At 44.2% G+C, this 15,948-nt stretch overlaps 1 protein-coding gene across 24 annotated transcripts in view; it reads left to right on the top strand.

The window, feature by feature from the left end:
- DNM1 (dynamin 1) overlaps window positions 1-15,603 on the top strand; it is a 67,940-nt gene extending 52,337 nt beyond the window's left edge. For 4 of the 24 annotated variants that reach the window (XM_035341365.1, XM_035341359.1, XM_035341363.1 and 1 more), the window contains 7 exons: window positions 1,788-1,897; window positions 2,500-2,611; window positions 3,813-3,824; window positions 5,041-5,211; window positions 5,377-5,618; window positions 6,023-6,241; window positions 13,588-15,601. In XM_035341365.1, coding sequence (XP_035197256.1) covers window positions 1,788-1,897; window positions 2,500-2,611; window positions 3,813-3,824; window positions 5,041-5,211; window positions 5,377-5,618; window positions 6,023-6,241; window positions 13,588-13,660 — 939 coding nt within the window. In that variant the 3' untranslated portion in view covers window positions 13,661-15,601. Of the gene's footprint in view, window positions 1-1,787; window positions 1,898-2,499; window positions 2,612-3,812; window positions 3,825-5,040; window positions 5,212-5,376; window positions 5,619-6,022; window positions 6,242-7,912; window positions 9,524-13,587 lie in introns of those variants that run through there. The other 20 variants (XM_035341376.1, XM_035341373.1, XM_035341374.1 and 17 more) reach the window with 20 other exon arrangements.
- Window positions 15,604-15,948: the final 345 nt, after the last annotated feature.

The following is a 15,948-nucleotide window of genomic DNA, read 5'->3' as shown; positions in this document are numbered from 1 at the left end:
GAGTTTAGCAGCTACCCAAGTGATCTCTTCTGTTTTAGATGTCACTTGTTCCTAGGATATTCTTGTTGCGTAAACCTAGTAATTGGCTGGTATAGTTTAATCTTTGGGGCTTGTCTGAACTGTCACATCTGGTATTCTTAACAACCTTGAGTTGATTTAACTGCAACTTAGGAGGGCATTAGGCTGGTCTTGCTCTCCTGTGTATGGTTGAGTTCAGCAGCTTTGTCATCCTTATCTGCTGCTCTGCCCTGCCCTTATCTTCTAGCTGGATCTTTAGGATTTTTAGGGTCTCTGTTCACTGACAATCTTGCTTTTCATTCTCATTTCCCGTAAGAGCAACCACATTTTCTTGTTTCCAATCAAGAAAGGTCTACAGACCTTAAATGCTCACAAGGGAACAGCCACACATGTATGCTTGCACAGACAAGTATCTTTTTTTTTTGAGTCTTGGATAGCTGTGTTCTGCCTTTTGGAGACCAGTGTGATGGCTCCCCCTCTTGTTATTTTGTTGTATAATATCTAACTGGAACAGGATGCTCAAAATGAGGACCTTAAACTAAAGTTTCCGTGTTAATTTGCTGTAGATTCACATTTGAAACTAAGCAGGGGGAATGATTTCTGACTTCACTTCTGCATGCAAGTATCAAAATTAAGATCAAGTTTCCTTATTTAACAGATGATACCTAGGACTGAAAATATTGTGTTCGTCTTTTGGATGCCTTGTTCTATTTTTAGATGCAGATATCTCGTAAGAACAGGTACAGGAAGCTTATAGGTGCTGTTACTCTGAAAAATGGGTCCCTTTAAAAATCCAGGTGACCAGTCTGACAGCTTTAGGCTGTAGCTTTTAACAGGCAGTAAATTCCCACGTTACTTAAGCTTCTAATTATTCAGTGCATGAGATTTCTGTTAGTGAGTGCAGTTATTTGACTTTATCAACACAGGAGGCCTTCAGGTAGCCTTACAGTATCCTTTATTGTAGTCAGACTTACTCTTTGCTCTTTTGATATGTATTTATTATTGCTTAAATAATACTGTACTGGGTACTATGAACCCTTTTAAAGCATAGGAAGTGACAGGATGAAATAAGTCAGTTTTTCTGAAAAGATGAGTTGATATAGTCCCCAACATGTATCAAAACAGCTTCTCTACCACATGCCTGGCTTTTCTTGAGCACTGAACACAGATTTTTAGTGACTTAAAATAAAAAAATACTGAGATGGCAACAGTGGGGCTGTGAGGGCTGCATATGGCTGACTGGATGTGGTAAGAGTGCTCATGCTGAGAGCCCTTGCTGAACAATTGTGGTGTAAAACAGAGCAAGCAGTAACCTGCTCATGAGGTTTTGGAATGGGACCAGCATGTCCCCAGCGCTGATAGTCCTTGAGGAGATGCTGCAGCAAGGTATGGGAGGTCATAGGAAACGGTGCTCAAAGATCAAGCACTTTCTTACCAGCAGCTTTGGGAGGTGGAGGGAATGGGGCTTGAAGCACGCTACTCTTGGTGCAGTGTCATGTATTGAGGAGCTCTTTGGCTGGCTTTTCAGTGTTGGTAAGTGAGGCTGAGGGAGCTCTGGTCGGGGTGAGGCTTTTTGTGTGGTGGATGCGTGCAGTTTTATATGAATGACTGAAGGGTAGTGGGAAAACTGCTGTGCCCAGCCTGGGTTGGGAATGCTTCCCAGTGCCTCCCTGATGGCATGGGGCCTGCATTGCTGACAGCCTCCTCTCTGACTGAACAGAGGATTCACCTGGAGTAGTGAGTGACTTATTACTGATCCCCTTTTTCAGGAGAAGGAGAAAAAGTATATGTTGCCAGTGGATAACCTGAAACTGCGAGATGTTGAGAAGGGGTTCATGTCCAGCAAACACATCTTTGCTCTCTTCAACACTGAACAGAGGTAAGCTCACACCTCAGCACACCAAACAATTGATACACGCGTTCTCCTTTGGCAGCTATCCTTTAAGGATAATTGTTGAGGAGATAGGTGACTTTAAAGAGGAGTATAGCTTCATTTCTTCTGGTCTTAGAGCTGTTTGCCAATTCATTCACCAGTTTGTGGTCTGCAGCGTGAGCTTCAGCTATTTATTGTGACTGTGTGGCCATGGCTGCAGTATTTATTATCAAACATTACTGTTCTTAGTGAGCAAATAGGGAAATCTGTAACAGATAAAGGGTAAAGGGAAACGGGTTGATTGGAGAAGTCTAGTAGTGAGCAAAATCAAAAAGGGAGTATCTTTCAGTCCCTGTTCAAACTGGGACTTCTTAGGGTAAGGCCAGAGGTTTGAGGGGGTAACTGACACCGGGGCAGGTTTGTTTATGAAAAATTCGTTTCCTGGTCCCTCGGCAAGGACAGTACAAGGATGTTAGCAAGGGACTAAGTAATCTGCCTGAAAATGATGGGAAGATACCCTAGTCATTTGACTTTTTTTTTTTTTTTTTGTCAAATATGGGCAACAGCCTGTTTTGTAATGGGTAAGAGTAAAATGTTTGTCTTCTCAGGAATGTTTACAAGGATTACCGGCAGCTGGAGCTGGCCTGTGAGACCCAGGAGGAAGTGGATAGCTGGAAGGCTTCCTTCCTTCGTGCAGGGGTCTACCCAGAACGTGTTGGGGTAAGTTAAAGCAATAATAATGGGATGGGAAGGAACACAGTATGTATCTTAAGGATAGCTGCATACTCTTATGTTAAAAATAAGTCTATGAAGGTTGTGTCTCTTTCCTGAGCTGGGGATATTTTGGAACAAATCTAAATTTTTGGTATGTGCTAGTGCTTCCTTTAAGGAAGCTTGGGATATAGTAACTGGCAACCTCAGAGGGGAGGCAAAGTAGTCAAAGACTGCCTTGATGAGCCCTCCTAGCTCTCCTGTTCTGCAGGAAATAAGTCCCCAGTACAAGGATGCTGAACTACCTGACTACTGAGTGGTATGTGTCTGCTGAGCAAGGTACCATTGCTTCTCAGTACCATTTGTTGTATGGCACTGTTAGGAGCTTCACAACTTTTTTTATAGCTTACCCATTCCTTGCCTTTCCCAATTAGGAAGGGACTTTTTTTTCTTCTCTTCCCATAGCCTTGTCCTGCAGCACTTGCTGTCAGCAAGCATTCTGCTCTCCTTTAAAAGATAACTGTGGTACAAGTTCCTGTTCAAAGCTTTTCTGTTTCTCAGTGTGAGAAGCTGCTGCTATAAATACTTTTCCCATTAGAAAAGTGATAATTGCTTATCTGTTTGTATTTGTTGCTTCCAATAGACTTCTTGCATGCATCCTTCCTGTTACGCTTGAAGATTGTACTTCTGCCTTAATGCATTTCCTGACAAACTGATGTGATATTTTAAAAATAAATAAAGATTAGGGACTCTGGGCCTTAGCAGTGATGTGACTTCAAACCGACTTTGGACCAGACTGAGCCTCTTAAACATACACTCATAAAGGATGTGTGCCACCTATTGGTGAGCAAATGGAGTGGTGTGACATAGGAACTCTGATCTCTGTTTTGAGTTTCAAAACCTTATGTAAAGAATAAAAAGTAACTATAACAGGTAAGTATAAATTGCACTGTAGTGCTGATAACACAATTTCCTTTGCAGAGCATTCCATTCTGATTTTCATTTTAGCTAAGCAACCCACTTGTTCTTCTTCCAGAGTAACTTAAGTGTTTATACATTTTTAGTGGGATTGGTTTGGGATTTTTTTTTAGTGGGATTTTAGCTCAGTGCTAAATTAAGATTTTCTCTAAGTTCTAAGACCAGCTAAAAATCTTTTTTTCATTTTTGTCCTTTTTTATTTTTTTCATGTGTGCTCAAACTGGCCTGCCAGGACAAGGACAAAGTAAGTGACCCTCTCTGTGTTGTCCCCTGGGGCTTTCACTGGATAGTTCTTTTTTCTTTTTGTCACAATTTCCCAAGAGGTATTTTTCTTCTCATTGTACTTCATGTTGAATCCTGCTGTTTGTTTCTGTTCTTGGTTTGAGTTTTTCCTTTTTTTTTTCTCTTTTTGTATGATTTCTAAATCTTGGTGAAAATCTTTTTTTGACCCTATTTTTGAGTCATCTTGTTTGACTTCCATCATCTTGTTTGACTTCCACTTCCTTTACTTCACGTTACTTAGGCTTTCCATTTATTCATTATGTAAGATCTTCCTCAGAAAAGCTCAAATGCTCAAAGGAATTTGCCCTTTCTCATATTTTGTTCCCTGAAGCAAAAGCTGATAAGCAATTTCCTACACTGCTGCAAATCAGTCAGCCTGGAATGGTTTAAGAGATTTTTTTTTTTCCTTAAAAATCAAGTTTTTAAATAAGCATTGAAAAAGGCAGCAAAGACTTTCATGGTCTGTTACTTTGAAATTGATCTCAAATGGATGAGCTTTGGCAATTGCCTACTGTCAAACAGCACGCTCTGGGTATTACCTTACAGAAATCTAAACAATGAATTTCAGGAAGACAGGGTAAGATTATTCTGCTTTGTGTGGAATAGAAGATGCTTGGAAATATGATGCAGAATTTACAGTTAGTGATCTGGAAGGTTTTCTAGGTTACTCCACCTCCTACTTGCAGTCTGAGCAGTTATTTTACCTCTCCAGATAGGTTTCCTCATTGTATAATGAGGGTAAGGATGAAGTATGTTGGAGAGCCTGTAAGGCTTAATTTATGGTAAGTGATTCTTAGGTCTGAACTGAATCTGAGCAGGGAGAGCTGAGCTCAAATGAAAAACCTTCCATGAAGCTGTAAACGCTAAAAGTAAAAATACAGCTTTGAGTATGCGCTAGAGTCATAACCTGTGAACATCAGCCAGGAGTCCCTGTTGCCTTTTACCTTTTGTGTAGTAACTTTCCACTAAAAGAGCAGCTTTACTGCTAAAATTCCTCAGCTTTGAGCTGGAGAAGTATATACAGGCTGAACTGTGCACTGACAATCACAGCTCAAAATGCAAGTGTAAGTTTTATTGCATGCTCTTCCTGTATGTTTTCCTGTCCTCACTGAACTGTTATGAAAAACTAATTTTGCATTGCATTTGAAGAACTGCTCTGTTTCTGCCTTTCTCCGCAGGCCAGTGAAGCAGAGGAGAATGGATCAGACAGTTTCATGCACTCCATGGACCCTCAGCTGGAGAGACAAGTGGAAACAATCAGGAATCTGGTGGATTCCTACATGGCAATTGTCAACAAAACCATCAGAGACCTCATGCCGAAGACAATCATGCACCTCATGATAAACAATGTACTTATCCCACTGGTTGATAGAGGTGGAGAGCCATAGGGAAGGGGAAAAGTAGGGAGGGTATGAAAAACTGAAGGCAGCTTGAAAGGAGGTCGAGGTGGGGGGTGGAATGGAGTGGTCTGGGACACAGTGGCAACTGATTCCCTCTGTTCTGTTCCTCTGCAGACCAAGGACTTCATCCACTCAGAGCTGCTGGCAAACCTGTATTCCTGTGGTGACCAGAATACACTGATGGAGGAATCAGCAGAGCAGGCCCAGCGACGGGATGAAATGCTGCGCATGTACCATGCCCTGAAAGAGGCCCTCAACATCATCGGGGACATCAACACCAGCACTATCAGCACCCCAATGCCCCCACCGGTGGACGACTCTTGGCTGCAGGTGCAGAGCGTACCATCTGGACGCAGGTACCAGAGGCTCAGGGGGAGAGCCCCACAGACCTGCCTGATGCCTCTTTAGTGGCTAGCTGGGGCCTCCTACTGAGACAGGGAGTCCTTCTCTTCCCTTCTTCTCTCTGTGGATGAAGAGTTCTGAGTGTTTGATTGGGAAGCTTCTATGCCTTGAAAGCTATGTAGGGCTGCTATATCTTTATGGAAGATGTGGAAGCTGCTAAACCTATAGGTTAGATGGGGCCTGAAGCAGCTTTGAAGGTAACTGAAACCTGGCACAGCTCTTGAGAGCCAAGGGTACTGCCTAAAGTGACACAAAACTGAAGAAGGAACACTGAATATGGGAACACAGCATATGGGGACCTGGTGGTAACACAGGAATCCCAGGCCTGTTGTTGCAGTTGACTTTCTCTGTTTGTCAGGTCTCCTACGTCCAGCCCCACGCCGCAAAGGAGAGCTCCCGCTGTGCCACCGGCCAGACCTGGGTCTCGAGGCCCAGCTCCTGGGCCACCTCCTGCTGGTGGGTCAACGCTGGGTGGTGCACCCCCTGTGCCCTCCAGGCCAGGTGCCTCTCCTGATCCCTTTGGGCCCCCTCCTCAGGTTCCTTCTCGACCTAATCGTGCTCCTCCTGGTGTTCCCAGGTAAGTCCTGAAACACAGCTTTGAGGCAGGTGGGATGTGCGCAGTATTTGGGTTGCAGTTTTGACAGTACTTTGTCTGCCTGGGCCATAGAAGAAAACTGGAGTCCTTGGTTTGTGTACAGTCCTCAGGTATTTGAACTTGGTCCATAGGCAGGAGCATCTTTGTCCACTCAGATATTGTACAGATGATGCAATGCCAAGGTAGTTCTTGGGAATAGAGGGGCAGCCTCTTCTCTGTGCCAACCTGCATGTTGGGGGAAAAGGACCCTGTACCCAAAAGCTTTACTAAAACAAACATACCAATAGTTCTGCTTGCAAGTAGGAGGTGGTCACCAGAAAATCATGGGACTAGAGTGACAGTTTGTTTCAAGACAGTTCCCCTCTGTGCAGGGCTCCCCAAAGCCTGAAGTTGCCCCTCTTTTCCTGGCACAGAGGTTTTTCAAGGCAACATAGAGGGATCTTCATTAGGGATATTTAGGTGCTTTTTTGCTGTGAGACTATAGTCGTATCACTAGAAGATAAATTTTTTTTTATAGACACTTTTGTTGTTTCTGCAGACAACTTGAATGTTTTCCAGGCTAAAGGGCTCAGATGACACAGCTTTGCTTTCCCATTAGGAAACTTAATTCCTCTCCTGTTCAGTCACTTCATACACATTTTCAACATAAGTGGTTATCCCCCATGCACATCTTCCCAAAGAGGAGTTAGGAAACAATCTAAAACCAAGAATGTGTGTTGGTACTTGGTCTCCCCGTGAGAAAGAGGAGGCTATTGCAGAATATAGAATGAGAACCAGAACCCTCACCCAGTGATACATGCCTGTAAGAACACTTCCCTCTTGGAAAAGGCATCGTCTTCAGTGGGTGCTGGTGGTACATGTCTGAAGCTTTGCCATGTTCTTTGAAAACACCCAACCTGTCAATAGGTGGTGATGGTATATACCCCTGTGGTAGTGCCCCAGCTCATACTTGACACTGCCTGTTTGGAGAAGTGTTCTCTGTCAGGTTGTATCCATCCCAGAAGCTGATGAATCCAAAGAGATAAATCAGTTACTGACTCTGGTGCGTGCAAAGGGTTTTACTTTCTTGGTGCCTCTGCCCCAGTTCTCCCTACATACCTTGATGCAGCTCCCACAGTAACCTGTCCACACATGCCTCAGTATTGCCATAGGTAGCACCTATGGATGTCAGCATGCTTTTGCTGTGTATTTTTGGCTCTTGCTTCCTGTGACCCTGCTTTTCCATACAGTGTTATTTTGTGGTTTTGTTTTTAGTATACTTAAACTTTGTTCTGTCTCCATCTTTTGTCATGGTTTCATTTCTTCACTCATGAAAAATATTCTATATACCTGATCATGATGATAGGATCCCCCAAATGGCTGAAATTAATTGGCTTTTTTTTTTTTTTTTTTGAAGAAATGATGTAGCCTACTTTACTGGCTCTCCTGCCATTTGCATGAAACAGAAAGGTTTAAGGAAAGGTAGGGAACTGCACTGGAGCAGTAGAAGAAAGTGTTTTACACTTAGCAATCCCTTTCTTTAGAAGGAGAGATAGTAGGTTGAATTGCATGCTACTGACTGCCCTGATCTGGAGTTGAGAAAGTAATTCCTGAAGTTGTGAAGTGAAGAAGTTCTCATGCTCTTTCTCTGATCCCCCTCTCTGATTCTTCCAGTCGTTCATAGACTCCTCCGGATCCTGATACCAGCTTGTCATTTGAGTTCACTGATGAATGGAGAATTTCCAATGACAAGGGACTCTTTCTCTTCTTCTCCTGTATATAGAATAAGAATGTTCCCTGCTAGCACTTGGACTCGGGTCCTTCTGCCATGGGTGAACGAATGCCATCTCCACTTTTGCTTTTTTAATACCCATCTTTTCCCTTGCTAACTGGGCTACACTATTTTGTGTGTGAGAGAAACAAAGCCCTTGTAGATGGCATGAGTGGGCTGTGCTCTAGGAGTTGGTGCCGTGTAGTGAACTGGAAGTGCATGGTGGTGGCTGGGTGTGCTTAGAGTGCATGTGCACATTACCTGTATAGAAGTTCAGCTGGATGTTTGTGCCTCCAGGTTGTGTGAGCGTCTGATTTTATGGATGATGAACTTAAAGACAAGTGTTGCTTCACTTTTCTCATAAACACAATTGCATAGACATGCTTTCACATAGAAACACCACATGATCCATTTTCTTACATGGGATGGTTTTCCTGCATATAATTAAGTCCTCTTCAGACTGACTTTCCACCCTGCCTCTATACTTAGCATTTATTCAGCCTACTACAGAAGTCCATACCACCAAATTCATATATTTAGGAGCTGAAAGCTACAAATAATAGAAGGTCCTGTCTGTGCAATGAAGGACTGTATTCATTAAGAGTGTATGCTCATTTGGGCTATTTAGGAGGATTTGGTCTGAGAGAAAACTATGAAGGTATTCCACCAGGTACTTAGTCTCAAGTTCAAACTTTCTTTTGACAAAAACTATAGGTTCAGGCAAGTTCAAAGGAAAAATAATTTTAAATCAGAATGACTTGACCACTGGAAAAATCTGTTGCAGGCAGTAATGAATTTTTTGTTCTTTGATATGTCTGAGGAAAAAAGATGCAAGTAATCAGCATCTGTAAACATAACTTCACGTTTTTATCACTTGATTTATTCAGGAGGTGTAAGCAGCTGATCTTATGATTAGTGACCTTTTAAATATCTTCACCTGTTTCCCTCTTCTGAGTATTACTCAGTGCTCAGTTTGGCATGTTACCTCCCTCTTTCCTGAGCTGTCTGTTTCAACTCTAACACTTAGTATGGTCAGAAGATACAAATTCTCAATGAGACAAGTTAACCCACCTGTGCCCAGCTGCCTGGTGCTGACACCTACATATGCTCCAGGCTGAGCAAGTGTGAATGCATTTGGGTCTCTGGATGTGTGAATAGAGTTGTCTCTAGCTGGGTGGGAGAGTGAGCAACAGCTGGTGGTGTGTGGAGAGAGCAATGGCCCTGAGCATGCCCTTGTGCACAGCAGGGTTCTGGATGGAAGTGTGTAAAGATGAGGCTGTGAACATGTGCAAAGTCCTGCATGACTGAGTGCAGCCCTACCCAGCAGTGCACACTGGTGTGGTGTTCTGGGAGGGGGGGCATGTGAATGTGGCTCTGTGCAAGTGCATGTCTATCTCTGTTCCACCTTCCTGACAGTCTGTGTGGCCTCTGCCTTGAACTGTCTGAACTGCCATGTTGATTTCATGTTGTCTTTCAGAATCACTATCAGTGACCCCTGAGGACTGGCAGCCACGGTACGTTTTGCACTCTCCCTGCAATGCATGAGTCACTGTGTCCCCATCCTCCATCACTTTGCTCTGCAGCTTAGCCCTGCTGTCTCGTTCTTGTATTAGTAAGAGTCCCTTGTCCAATGAACCACCTCTGCCAGGATCTCATAAAGGGAGGAGTCTTGAACAGAAAAGCTGGCTGATCAGAGACAGCGCAGCTGCTTGAGCTGCAGGAGCTGGGAAAGCCTCAGTACCTGACGTAGGGTTACTAGAGGACCTGTTCTCTGCTTCCAGGTAGAGGAGCTGGGATGGGGAAAGGAGTGCTGGCAATAAGGTCTAAACGATGTGTCTTTCATTTGGCTTATATCCACATTAAGTGGGAGAGTAACAGAATGAATTCTACTTTGATCTTGTCAGCTGTGTTAAGGGTGAGATAGAGACTTGGGGAGCTGTTAGTTCAGACTCCTCTGCTTATATTCAAACGTCTGGCTGGAGAAGTGCTCCCTTCCTCTCTGTGTCCCTAGTGCTCATGGAAGGCAGGAGGAGTTTGGGTCATTAACAGCAGGACTTCCATGCCTGAGTACGGGATGCCTCTGACACTGAATGTTCCTGTTATCCTTGCACCCCAAGATGCCAGTTAGAAGTAAACTCCCTTTGCTTGTTCTCCACTTGATCCTCTACCTTTTTCATTACTCTTCTGCCTCTGTTTAAACTGCCTTCCCTCCTCTGCCACTGCAAGAGGGAAGGATTTAGTGATCCTAAGCTCTGTCCCAAGTTCCTGCCTGCTTCCCTTTCCCATCTCTCCCTGTGTTTTGCAGCCTTGTACTTGCTCAGTGACATAGCAGGCTACTGGGACAGGCTCAAGTCTGTCACACTGGCCTAATACTCAGGACCAGCTCTTCCTTGTGCCCTGAACACTGAGGGTGGGGATGTGAAAAGGGAGGTCTGGCAAATTCTCTGCAGTCTTTCCTGAAAGCCTCTAGGCCTTAATAACAAAAAGGTGGAGGGGGCAGAACAGGGCAGGTGTGAGTCTTTGGGGCTCCTTCTCCCTTTTTCTATGTGCACTTTTCCTTGAAGTGAAAGGCCTGAATGTGAGAAGAGTGGAGCAGCAGCTCCTTTAGTTTCCCTTGCTGCTGCTCATAGCAGACTGAGCTGGGGGAGTGAGCCCTGAAGTCCTAATAGGAATAGCACAAGCTCAAGGTCCTGTGTCAGGTTAGGAGAGTTCAGAGCTAGTGGTGAGTCTACAAATTCTCAGCTAGGACCATCTTGCAGCAAATGGAGACTGCTACTGCTGCATGCAGCTGGAGCTGAGAGGTGCCACATCCCATCAAACCAACGTAGGGATTGTTCAGTGATTGACATGCTCTTTGAGGATGTCATCTGTCAGTCCTCCTCACTGATGACATACTGCAGAGGTGTTGGAGCAAATCAGCATTTTTTTTTTCTAATACTCTGCCTACCGCAGACATCCCCAGTAGCTCTAGAAACATGCATCTTGGTAAAATACTGAAGGAAAGAGGCTTGCTGTTGTCTGTACCTCTTTCTGGGACTCGCTGTTATGGGGTATTTTGTTCTTAGTCTGGCATAAAGAGCACCAAGGAAATAAAAATTAAAAAGCACCCCAAACCTCTGATAGCAAGCTTTTGCAGCCCAAGGGAACTTATGTAGTGTTTTACCATCCCTGTTAGGTTCTCATTAGCAGAACTCATAACAGAACTCATAATTACCCTGTTGTTTCCTGGAGATGACTAGCTCAATCTTCTAGTCTGGAAAGACTGACTCCAAGGGACAGGACAGTGTAGCTGGTCTGCTCAGGTAGTGGGACAGACCAAAGCAGCATTTTTGGGGGTAGATAATAACTTTTCCCTCTCTTTTTTTTTTTTTTTTTTTCCCCTGGGAAATAGTTTTCTGCCTTTGTAACCTTACAAGGCAGATCTTCCAAACGCCTCAAAAAGTTTTCGAGAAAACCTGTAGTTTAAAAAGTGATGGCCCATCCCCTAAAATGCTGTGAGTGGTGAGAGGAATGAGTTATTTGAAAAAACAATCTAGTACATCACAAGAAGCAGCATGTCTACCTGAATATTACTTGTGTTCCTTTCAGCCCTATTTCTTCTGACAAGGGAGGCCACTTGACCCTACGCTTTATGTAGTCCAGTAGCTTCAAGTATCCTTTTTGTTTAAATCCACAGAAGCTGTCAGGACAACCTGTCAAAGCTCCTGAAATGCAAAAAGCCCTTAACGTTTCTCAGAAAAATGCTTTCGAACACACACAACAGCATGCCGCTGTCTCACTAAGGGTTGAGCTGGAGTTTGTGAAGTTTCGATTTCAACAGACTGTTACTGTTCCAAAGAGAGGAGGGCCCATTAATGGTTGGTATGGCCACATCTACACCACGAGCACCCTTTAGAGAGAACGTACAAATCCCACATGTCATGAAGGCCCAGGATCGCAGATTCCCTAGCTGTAACTTACTGCAAGTTTTGCTTCTAGATTAGTATTATTCCAGCATCCATCCAAGGTGGCTGTAATTTCCAGGCTCACTCAATCCCATCATTTGCTTTACAGGAGAAGTAACTTGAGAGGCATGCTGATGACAGGGTCTTGCACTCCCCATTGACATTTTCAATCAAGGAAATAACGCTTCCAAATGTTTTTACTGTTTGAGCTTTTTAAATGCATCATTACCCAAGGCAAGGAACAAGTGGCTGTAATTGTTTTGAGATCTGAGGCTTAATCAATACGGAGCAATAAACTCTGCCGAGGCCTAATAAACAAGACTATAGAGTTGCTCTGGTTCATTTGCTGAGATGAGGGAGCTTGCCCCAGTTTATAAGGCTATAGCTCCTCTGGTAGAAGCACTGATTATAGGTCTGCTGTCAGTGCAAAGCAAGGCCTCTCTACCTCAGAAGACTATACTAGTGTAAATATCTTCCTCTGCCTCTTTCCCTACCTTCCCCCAAGCTCCCCCTGTACTGGGAGGGCCTTCATTTCCAGCAGTCACTTGATTCTCTGTAATCTAAACTAAAGCTTGTTAGTGTGGAAATGTTCTGGTGTTAATTCAGTGACACCTGATTCTGTTTGATTAATGCAAATGCTTCCTCTTCATTTGGTCTTTTGGTTTGCTCTTTGCATTTCAGGCAGTTTGGACTTTAAAAATACTGACTTGGTCCTGAACAATTTAATTATCGCTGTGGTATATGGTCATGATGCTGACACTGCAGGGAGCATGCTTTAAAGGAAGAATGTAGGATGAACTTACTGACTTCTAGAACGCTCCTTTTTCTTAGTTATTTGTAGGGTTCCTTAAAGCCCGTAGTCTGAGCCTAAAGCAGTCTTTCAAGTAATGAGTTGAGAGTGACAGCAGAGGTGTTGTCTTGTACTTTCTGCTGTTTCCCCCCAGTCCTGTACAAGGAGTTCCTATAACACAAGTGTCTGTCCCCTGCATGGATTGCATTGCTGCCAACATACCTAGCTGAACTACCAGCAGAAGAGCTGAAACAGTAGCAATGGTTGGGTTGAAGTCCCTCTATTAAAGCCAGAAGTTACATTGGCTGAGCCTAAGAGCTAGAGAGCTGAAAGCAGCAGGCTTGGCCCTTCTGTCAAGGATCAGTGTCATGTATTGGAATAGGGAGTGCTGGGCTTCGGGCAGCCTCCAGGGCAGGGGAAGTAGGTGCTCCTCCAAACCAGCCAAGACCCTGTGGCAGCGTGTCTCAGAGGACCTCATCCATGCTGTGTGACTGTCATGTGCTTGATACAGGAGCTCACTGTTGTCCATGCTTCTCAACTCTCATTCCAGAGCCAGGGTGCTCACTGGCAGTATGTTTCTGCATTTACAATTTTCCAGAGGGAAAGCAAAACTGGCTGTCCAGCAGACTGCTTTAATGGTGATCCATGCTGCACAGAAAGTCCAGTGTGAGGCCTGATAAAACATGCACGTCTCCTTTATGGAGTTGCAATCTTGTGCAGGTTTGTGCCTCAATGGTTTTTTCCTGTTGCTGGCTCAGGCGAGGTGGAGAAGCATGCGTGATTGTGACTGCAATTGCTGTGCTAACCACAGTGTGTGTTGTTTTTGTTCTCTGCTTTTTCACAGCAGAAGGGGCCCTGCCTCACCTACTCGACCTACCATAATCCGACCGGCTGAACCGTCCCTCTTAGATCTATAACTCGAGGCTGTAGACAGCTGGCGACGAATGCCGTGCTGGCGGCTTCCCCATTCCACCCTCCCTTCCACAACCACAGTCACTCCTCTCATCCATCCCACATCTGCCTCCCACCGCCCCTTCCTGGTGTGTCGTAAAACACTAGCCTAGTGATTGAGCTCTTCGTCTTCACTCGTGCGTCCTGTATTGCTTTGTGAGCGTAGAGTAGCCTTCATTCAGTGGCACGGATCCCTGAAGTACACAGGCTCCTTGGAGAGATCAGCCGCAGGGACATCCTTAAGTCCAAGCGGTGGCTGTCCGTCCAGTTATTTCATCTGCCTGGTCTAGCCGGGATAAGTGTCCTGCCTGCATCAGTTAGCTGTAGCACCTAGGACTGATCTGTAATTATTCTTTTCTTGTAGTTAAGAAGATAAAAGTGTGACTTAGGAGCAAAATGCTGTCAAACCTGACACTGTTAGGAACAGATTACATGTCCTGTGTATTAGTTTGACTTCTAAGGTGCAAAAATTCATGTTGGGAACAGTGCAATCTACCTTATATCAAAGCGAGGCAGGGAGATGGAGAAGGGGGGAGCTCAATGGATCGGCATAGTCCTCTAGAGTGAAGTCTGAGATAGCGCACACCTCAGCGTGCAGGGAGCACACGGACCTGCTCGTGCTCAGCTCCCCAAAGGAGCTGGGGAAATCCTGCTGGTGAAGCACTGGCTCCTGCCAGCAGCTGTCTTGCATCATTTTTGGCTGACTTTCCTGAACCCAGCAGGGAGAGGGGAATAGATACGCTGCTCCCCCCTTGCAAATGGACAACCAAATGTTTTCAGGGAGTTTGCTTTGTAATGTTTTGTTGAAAATATTTCTGCTTTGAATAAGCACATCTCTCAGTGTTTTTGGTACTGTGGTGACTTCTTCCGTAGCCTTTTCTTGCATGTGGATGGTACGTGTTTGGGGAAACTTGTAACTGTTGTTTATCACGACTCATCTTCTTAAGGTTTGGTTTTTACTCTTCATGTTATGTGTATTAAAAATACTACAAAAAAAAAGACTTCCGAATTAAAAATATATCAACCCTGTACATCTTGGATGTCATGTCTCTGCCAGAAATGAGCCACCCATGTTGCAGACTTTCAACTAGGTCTGATTCAGATTTAAGTTCTCTCTTTCCAGTGTGATTGTCATGAATTTCTGTTGTGGATCCTCTATTTTTCTGATGACGGTTCCTTTCTGTATTTTAACTATTGTTTTACTACCTCTTCCCCTCTTCCTTCCCTTCCCCCTTTTCTTTTTTTGTCTTCAAATTCCAGCCGGCCGGGTAAGGCCAGTCCCTCCCGCCCGGAGAGCCCAAAACCACCATTTGACATGTAGGCCTGCTCCCTCTGAGACTCTTTGCCTGCCTCTTAGCTGTTCTGTCCTGGAATGGTCTGACTCAAACCTCACCCATGGCTTGTTCTGTTTGTATTTTGTGATACACACATTATCAGATGTGACTGTAGTGAAACTGTTTTTTTCCTCTTCCCAGCTGCTTTAAAGGAGTTAAACAAGTATATTGTAGTAATGAGAAACATATCTTTACTGTTATAAATATCTATAAATATATATATAAAGATGGAAAATCTATATATGTCCAGGTGTTTAAAGCCATTTGTGCTTCCATGTGGATTTTAGGAAATGCTTAAGTAGGGAAAGAATATCTATATACATATATATATACACCCAGAAAAGTTAACCAAATCCTGATGTTGAGTTTTTGAGCTGATTGTTAAATTCTCTGCTGTGTGCAGTTGGGTTACTTGTATTACCCCAGACTTGTGGGTGAACTGTCTCAGTGCTGGTAGTAGCTGTGATGCAGTTTGTGATCTACCTGTCACTCTTGTTTATTGGATGAAATAAACTATCATTTCTGTATAATGAAGGACTCCACAACTAGAATAAAATCATCTCTTTCTCTTGCTCTTTCTCTGGGTGAATTTCAAACAGTTTAATTTATAACCTGATCTTTTCATCCCGTAGAGTTTAAAAAGCTATACATGCAAGCAGGTGCTCTCACTAATAGGGATGGTGGAACGGATCTGCATCACCAGTGGTGTCCAGGAGCTGCAGTTCAGCGAAACAGCTCATCACGTGCAGCCGTTAACTCCCTTCCTCCATTGGAAAGGAAAGTGCAGTGAGGTGCTTCAGTGACTGGACACACAGAAGGTGGGAGTTTTGCACACACAATTGCTTGGTTCGTAAGAAGGTATTTCTGTACGCACCTGTTTGTGGAACACAGCAAGCAGGCACTGAGCTGGTTTCTGTGGC

The sequence above is a fragment of the Oxyura jamaicensis genome, chromosome 17 (genome assembly GCF_011077185.1).
Source record: "Oxyura jamaicensis isolate SHBP4307 breed ruddy duck chromosome 17, BPBGC_Ojam_1.0, whole genome shotgun sequence".
NCBI classification, from domain to species: Eukaryota; Metazoa; Chordata; class Aves; order Anseriformes; family Anatidae; genus Oxyura; species Oxyura jamaicensis.
This window is presented reverse-complemented; position numbering and strand designations above follow the sequence as displayed.